This window comes from Vanessa atalanta, chromosome 26 (assembly GCF_905147765.1).
Source record: "Vanessa atalanta chromosome 26, ilVanAtal1.2, whole genome shotgun sequence".
Taxonomy (NCBI): domain Eukaryota; kingdom Metazoa; phylum Arthropoda; class Insecta; order Lepidoptera; family Nymphalidae; genus Vanessa; species Vanessa atalanta.
Window position 1 is genome coordinate 2522411 of NC_061896.1, and position 8846 is coordinate 2531256.

At 29.8% G+C, this 8846-nt stretch overlaps 1 protein-coding gene across 1 annotated transcript in view; it reads right to left on the reverse strand.

Moving 5' to 3' along the window:
• Positions 1-8426, reverse strand: part of LOC125074004 (serine/threonine-protein kinase MARK2-like) — a 157564-nt gene extending 149138 nt beyond the window's left edge. The window contains exon 1 of the mRNA XM_047685168.1: positions 7706-8426. Coding sequence (XP_047541124.1) covers positions 7706-7843 — 138 coding nt within the window. The 5' untranslated portion in view covers positions 7844-8426. The remainder of the gene's footprint in view (positions 1-7705) is intronic.
• Positions 8427-8846: the final 420 nt, after the last annotated feature.

Below are 8846 nucleotides of genomic sequence, written 5' to 3' on the forward strand. Positions count from 1 at the left end.
TATAATGAAATTCAGAATGGGAATTCATCAAATCAATTTACAATCTAATTAGTCATATGTATGTGTAATATAAAACACTTTTATCCAGGAAAATATAAATGCTTGCGAGTAAAACTCAACGTCCAGTTAGCAAATCGTCATCCCTTCATATGTACCTCCTTCATCCTTACAAATAATATGCAAAATGAAATCTGTCTATTTGTAATTTTTTTTTTAACTCAAATAATAATTTGTAATAATCACATCTCAACAGACGTTATGTACGTGCTTTTTCATGTATATTTCAACCGCCATCAAAGGAGGTTCCTTAATTCGGTTGTATTTATGAACTGATTTGGATTTTTTAATTTGTTATAGAAGACTAATATCACGTTTGTTTTCTGTATGTTATTATCAAAAGTTTACCGCTGATTATATTTCGTTAACACTAAAATAGAGCTTGAAACGCCTATGATTTGCAATTGCTAATTCCACACAAACAACACATATTTACAAGGTCAGTAAGTTATACGAAAGGTCATCGACTTAAAATATTCTAACATCAAATGGAAGACATATATATATGTTACTATGTTATTGGAATTCCTCTCATGTTATTCATTAATTTTCACGGATGCCTAGCATCAATGAACCGAATAATGAATACAACCTGAAAACCTCACCCCAATGTATATAAGTATCAAATCCATCCACGAGGGCGATATTAATATCCTGAAATCTATGCGACAGTTACGTGGGTTTTAAATCAATCCACATCAAGTATCACGCAATTTAATGCGATATATCATACCATCTCGCTCTCTCTTACAACTTTTTAATGTTTTCGTCTCATTCACACTCCCTCGCTTTATCATCGATACATGGAAATAATTTTGCAAAATTGCCTTTTGGAGATATCAAGCGGGGAGTTCTTGCTACACAAAACCACCTGTGGGTTAATTAATGTTTCGATATAAAACTACGCTTCAATCGCTATCTCGTATAATCAATATGCTCATCCGGTAATCCAGTTTCAGTTGTATGTATCAGTAGAAAGAAGACTTATGAATAAAAAAAAAATGGTCGATGTTTAGTCTGCCACAAAGATTAATTCTCATTCGTCGTCTTAGGGAACAAATTAAGCTACTTTAAATTGAGTTTTTTTTTGTTATAAAATAATTTGATTAAACAAAACAGAATTAAATTAAAACTTAATTAGCGGTTTATTTATACAGTTAAGTCGAAAGAAGATAATGATTATAAGAGCAAACATACATCCAAATACACTCACACACACAAACGTACACGTTTGACTGTGATTATACGTGCAACACGCATGCAAGTATGATCACAGTCAAGCATGCAGATATAATTTATTTAATAAATTTTAATAATTTCTTATTAGATAGTAAAATGTGTATTAAAAACATAATAAATCAAGGTAAATAAATATAAAATAATAAATTACAGATTTTCCTAAACTTAAATAGAAAAACAATTACTTGATTTAAACAAAAATTAAACAATACATTAAACATAAGTAGAAACTGAGTCACGTGACTCTAATGTAATCACAGACTACTCATGTATAATCCCATCCCACTCATACATGACTTAATTACTCTCGCTATCTCTTTCACTCGTTTAATCGAAAACTAATGACAAGCATTAAAGATAAGCTATGCCCAAGCGATGCTTTTCCAGTTTTCAGTAGAAGGTTAGCCTTAGAGTTAGTGATTTCAGGTCCCATTAGCCGTCTAGACAATCTACGCCCTAGCCCAATAAGCGTTGTGATTGGTTTGTCATGTTTTAGGAAATCATTGGAAATGCTGAAACAGCGGGTTATTATTACGACAAAGTAATCTACGCTAATGTTATAAGGAGGTAAAATTTGTTTTGTTTGTATGTATGATGAGGGGGGGGGGGTAAAAGAAATAAAAATAGAAAGCTACATTATTCCTAAGTGCTATAGGATATAAATTATACTTATATCATATAATTTTCTTCACTACATAGTGTTAAACAAAGTCGCTTTCCGCTGTATGTTTGCCTAATGAATGCTTAGATCTTTAAAACTACGCAAAATATTTTTATGCGGGTTTTTTTGGGCGATTCAAGAAGAAAGTTTATATGTAAAATACATGCATAATATAGTAGAGAAGCACTGATAATTTTAGAGGTTTCTAATGTGATTAAATTAAACACAATTTTGCGCCTACATTGCAAACGCTGGCTGAACGGGATACATCAAAATAATGTACTACGATATTATATACCTTTAAAACATATACAAAAAAGTTCGCGATGGTATATGTCTATCTCTTAGGGATAACCCACAACAACCATTTTTATCCTTTTCTTTTTACGTGAATTAATGGCTTATTTACAAAGCGATTTTAAGCAATGCAGCATTAATGCTTATCCAATTAAGTACCTTAAATACATTGTGCATTTAATATATATTAATATGGCTCTTTGCAGTGTGTTATTTAAATGAATATTTTCGATGATATTACAGATTTAAAATGCAGCGACAAAGCGGTTAGTATTGTCTAATGACAAAACGCTGTGAACGTTGTATATAAAAACATTCTGTAGTATATTTAGTATCAGTATTGCACCCGTACAGCCGGGGCGGGAAGCTAGTATAAAAGTATTTTAAAACCAATCGCATTGTCAATTATAAAACAATTCGGACGTGATATAAAAACTAAAGCATATTTAGAATATCTCGTATTTAAAAATTTATTTATCACACGAAATCTTTCATGCCAAATTTTAATATAGCTTGTTGAATATCATTTGAATATCTTTATATATACATACGTATGTAATAATTCCTCTATACGTATGTATGTCACTAAACTCCTTACAGACCGTGATTTTGATGTTTTTAAAATTGTGTTTGAGTGGGTTTAGTTGTGTAATTTTGATAAGAGGAAAAAAGTAGCGCTAGGATCGAATTGCAGGACGTTTTTAACAACATAAATTAAAGTCTTATTTGAACCGGAAAAAAGTCGGGAAGACATTCAGCTAGTTTCAATATAATAAGTATGAAATAACTTCACCTATTAACAATTATAACTTATGTTAAAATATTTATTACAAAATAAATTATATTACATGTGATAAGAAAGCGTGGAGTTAGTAATCGTTGATTTCCATACATTATATATAAATGCAATTGTATATATTTGACTGTGTAATTCAATTTGAGTAATCGAGTCACTACCTACTTAATTGAAGAGAACCTTAAGGTGAAATCTTCGTTAGTAATTTTACATTCAATTCAATCGTTTCACACGACGACTAAATTTTCTAAATAAGCTTACTTTAAAAATGTATATTTTGACTTTCGATATATTTAGGCAATCGATAAGGTATCATCGTGACAAATTCCAAATTTAAATCACTAGCTTATAATATTGCTTGCACAGAGACAAAGGTACGTTTGATTAGGCATATATACGATAAAAACGAATTTTTCTATGACGTCATGTCAAGTGAGTTAAATCATTATTTATACATAGTCAGCTTTAATATATCCTTACAAAATACATGTTCGCATAACATCGATAATACTTTTGCATATTAAAATTACAATATTTGTTATCGAACATTATAATTAACGAGCTTTGCAAAATATCGTATAAATTTTAATTAATAAACATGGCGAATATATAACATATCTGTACTCAAACTTGGAAATGGTCACCGACATGGTAAATACTGCTAAAGTTGAATAAATCGATTCAATATCTTGTGTAGAATAAATGTTAAAGTAAATTATTTATCAAATTAATTATATGAAAATTTTCCAGTCGAAATGAACATTTCGACTGGAAAATCTATATAATATATATATATAATCTATACTATATTATACATATATAATCTATACTAATATTACAAAGAAGTAAAATTTGTTTGTTTGTTGGAATCTCCGAAACAAATGAAAAAAAAAAGAAAACTTTAATCGAAAGCTACAAAATCCCTTTTGATCGATCGTTTTAATTTGTTTATTAATTGCAGCCGTGGGAAGCAGGAGCGGATCACTAGTATATAATAGTTTTAGTGAGATTATTGTTACGCTATCAGCCTTATAGCTAGTAGAAGTCTTAATACTTCAAATGCAAATAAAGTTATTTTTTTTTCCTTCATTCAACTATTTTATCCTTTTACGTAGATATAGGATAAGTCGATTCCAACGAAAACTTCATATCTCTGCCAATTAGACCAAACCTATATCCAACCGATATACCAAGCCTACGCAGTTTTCCGGCCCACGTCCTGCATATCGTGACATAACGATGAACCCAGTGAAATTGGAGAGAACACGTTGCCAAATATTTTTAATCATTTCGTTCACTTCCGAATATATTCGGATTCAATCGTCAATTGTAATCCTGATAAAATTGCGATGTACTAATTTAAAATATACTAGGGTAAATAACTGAGGTAAATTAAAAACTACATTGTTTAAAAGTATTATTACAAATAAAAACATCTTTTTTAAAATCTAGATTAACATGTTTAATGGATATATCAACGGATCCATAAATTCCTTCAATTAAAACAAAATAAAGAGTATATTTGGAGCTTCTACTTAGTAATTCAAATATGGAGGAGCACTTGAATACGTAATCCTCATTTTAAGTAAATCTATTATCAGTCCGAAAAGTGTACTCTACTCTCTCAAACACAAAGTTATTCTATCAAGACTATATGTCTTAGATATCTTAGTAATTTGCTTAACGAATAACTGAACCTGTTTATATTATTATCTATAGCTCACAAACCAACCGTCACCCCTATTTCTCCTCGAGGGGTTAATTAAAAAAAGTAGCCCATGTCCTTCCCGTGGCTCATACTCCACACTTTCAACAAATTTCATCTAAATCGGTTCAGCAGTTTAAGCTTAAAGATAACAGCCAGTGTTACTTTCGCATTTATAATATTAGTATAGATATTTATCCGTTCGGTCTGATTAGAATAACTCGTACCTTTGTTTTCTTATCAAATGGTTAATTTGTTTTAAAATATCGTATAAGATATTAGATTAGATTTTAAATCACTCATAAATGTTTCTATGCTTAAATAATCTGAAAATATTTAGTAGAAGCTATATTTTAAATTACTTGTAACATGAAAGATAGCATTATCCTTAAGACCATCGACAATAATATTGTTCTCAATAACAAAACTTTTAAATTATTATCTCTAATGCAAACTATGCAATATACGATAACAATCCTTACTACTCATATACATTTTTTTGTAAAGTAACCAATAGTGTGAAAATATTTAAAAAATATCTCACACGCATTCAATCAGTGTGAAGTGAAATAAAAAAAAAACGTAAACATGGATAAAAAAAATAACCGGTAAAAATCATTCATCCGGTGTAACAAGCCGTGTAATACTTAATATTTTACGCATGACGTCATACACCGTAAGCAAATACGTTACATTATAGTAGAAACTGTGCGATAATAGATAAATAGGCCATTACTGCGTATTGATTGATAGGCGAGCTTAACTAAGATTTTCGGAAAAGTTGTAGTATTAAAAAAACACCTATTGCACGTATATATTAACTAAAAATACATATTAAACGATTTAATTTTTTTACATCAATTATAATCACGTCTTAACTTTAAAGACGCTTTAAATTTTTGGGAGCAATGAACTTTAAACATATTAAATTTTTCTATTATATAATTTTGATAAAACCTTTCTCCAATCACAATTTCGTTACTACAGTTCACTAGTAAACATACATTTACAACATGGAAACGAAAACACGCGGGACAAAAATACAATTGACATAACGGCTTGAAGCTTACATAAAGCTCATAAAGAACATTCCTCAGTCATGAATTAAAAAAAAAATACAATAAAGGTACAATATAAGTATCTAGTACGAACATCATGGCACCAATGGGTAAAAATATAAACAGTATTTTATAATAACAGTGTATAAAAATATAAATTGAGTTTATGACTTATTGTAGCACTTGGTTTGTTTATATTGTTGTACTAAACGAAAATTTTAAAACATATTACATAAATGTAATTGTTATAATAGTTGATTTTACTTAATATTGATATTATTTTATTTAAACAACATAACACATGTTTATTATTATATAGATACACATAAACTACCTTCTGTTACATTATTATAATATATGAGTCATAGACAAGCCTGTTTCTTTTTAATATATATGTTGAGATCACACAACACATCCTTGATAATGACATAATGATTATAAATAAATCTTTATATTATTTAACACAGCCTTAAAAATATTTATCGGTAATATTGATCAATATGAAAAACACATAATATTTATATTCTTTAAACATATAAATTTACTTTAATTAATTCTATGTATGCAGACTTTAAAATTAATAACAAACTGATTAAAACAATAGTTTTGATTATATGCCTCATTGTCCGTGAGTCAGACATGAATTGAGTATTAATGTCGAACAATACCTACATCTACTTAATTTTAACTGCCAAAAAATTTACACATCAAGTATTCATTAATTGCATTTTAAAACTATTTACTTTATTTATATATGTATGTATTCACAGTCACATCATTAACATCTTTGACATACTCAATTATTATCGTAATAAGAGAATAATATTATCTAAAAACAGTAAAATCTTTTGTAAGAAAACTGTAACATTAAAATTATTAAAAAGTACATACTTGTCGGGATATACCATTGGCACAATTACATACAATTAAAAGGAATTTTGCAATATTTTGCTATAGCATTATTTTGTAATCTAAACCTTTATGCATAAAATACTTAAATATATATAATTGCAAAATTATAGTTCATATACCTCAAACCTACAAGTAGATTTGTATTTGATGTCTGTCTAATTAATATTATGTTAATTCAATCAAAATTTAATATAAATACTATTATTAGTCATGAAATTTTCAAAATCTTGTTATTTATCAGTTAGATTATTTATTTATTTAAACACCACTATTGAGATGAAAGTGTCATAGACCCCGTCATTACTTGGTTAACATAATTTGCTAAAGAAACGGTTGTTGGTTTTATAAACAGGGTTCATAGACTTCAAGTGGATAATGAATTTGATAGTTTAGACTGCATGCAACACTGAACACTTTCTAAGCTAGATTACAGCAACTTGCAGCAGCTTGTTTAAAATTATATTATTGTATATAATGATTTATTTGTTTGTTGTTTTAATTTTAAACGGTCTTTACTACCTTGTATTATACTTTGAAACAGGTTCTGCTGACGAATCTTTAGAGTAGAAATTGTTTAAGAATGAGATGTGTATCTCTTGAGTTCTTCATATTTCAATCATTGTTCAAAGAGGATTTTTACAAGAATGTCTAAAAATCAACAGAAAAATTGACTGAGTAGGTGTTCAAATTATAATCTATGTGAGACTTATTATTTATTTATAATATTGATCTATTATACCCATATTTTTCTGAATTCATTGTATAATTTATTAAACAGTTACCAGATGTTCCTACTAGACTTTATAATTGTTATGTTTTATATCCCAGGCCCTTAAACAGGATAGAAAATATTAATGAGAAAATGAGTCTCAATGCATTTGGCATTGTTTCTGCTTATTTTATTCAGATTCGTAATAAGACAATTGTCAAACCAAACTTTCTAACATGACTGAGGAATCTCGAACTGTTAGGACACTTACCTTGAACATAGGGCGCGGGTGCCGTGGCTGAGAGGGAGCCGCAGCGGTGGCCGCCGCAGGGGCCGGCGACGACGTCACGTGGTCCGCCGGCAGCGCCTCCGGCACCGTCTGCAGCGTTGGCCGCATAGTAGTCGACATCTTCCCCTCAACACCAGTTTACTATACACCTCGCTACCCCGCCCTCACCGCTCGCATCCTCCGCAGCCGCGCGCTGTGCCCGCCTGACTGGCCCAGCACCTTCGGACCTCACTTAGAACCGACACTACTACGCCCAACTAACCGCATTTTGGACCGTCAAAATACATTACGATATTTCTTGACCGAACACAAAATCGAGGTAACCAATACCTATGTCACTTTCACGTATATGCTAACGATCGTCGAGATGGAAAACGGAAATAGACACGCAAAAAACTATTAGAAAGCTTACAGTATCTTCTCCTGTCACATAAACACTACCAAAAAATTCGGCGTTTCGGGTATACAATGACGTATCAATCGATTTCCTTAACGCGAACCGACTATATAAACGTTGCGAAATTGTATAATGACTAAAAGTTCGTCAATTTAATAATAAAATAACTAAAGATATTCACTTAACTCCGCTAAAAGTCCGTATATTCTTGAATTCACTCTCAAGATGGCGGATTTTACCTACTCCTCGTAAATGGGCACAAGGCTGACACGAAAACATCAACCGGCTCTCTATCAATCCCTTTCTTTTGATACTATATGAAATGAGATAGTTGTATGTTAGCGGCTTCAACAAAATTATAAAATACGTCGGGATACGTCATAGAAAACCTGCCAATGAAGCATGCGCAAAAGTAACGAATGAAACCAAATTACAAAATTGAACGCAACATTTGCGTTCCATTTTAACATTTTATAAAATATTTATTTATTTATTAATATTGTTTATATTAATAAAAACTCAAATACTCGTTTTTATACAATTCAATGAACGAAAATGTATAGAAAAATTTCATTTTTAATTTATGTACTTATCAGTAAATAGTACCTTTAAGTCTATGTTTTACTTATATAGTGTTAAATATGAATATTGTTTATGTACCTTTTTATAATAAATAAAGTAATATTTTTAAGATGTAAATTACTTTACATTTTAAAAATATTTTAA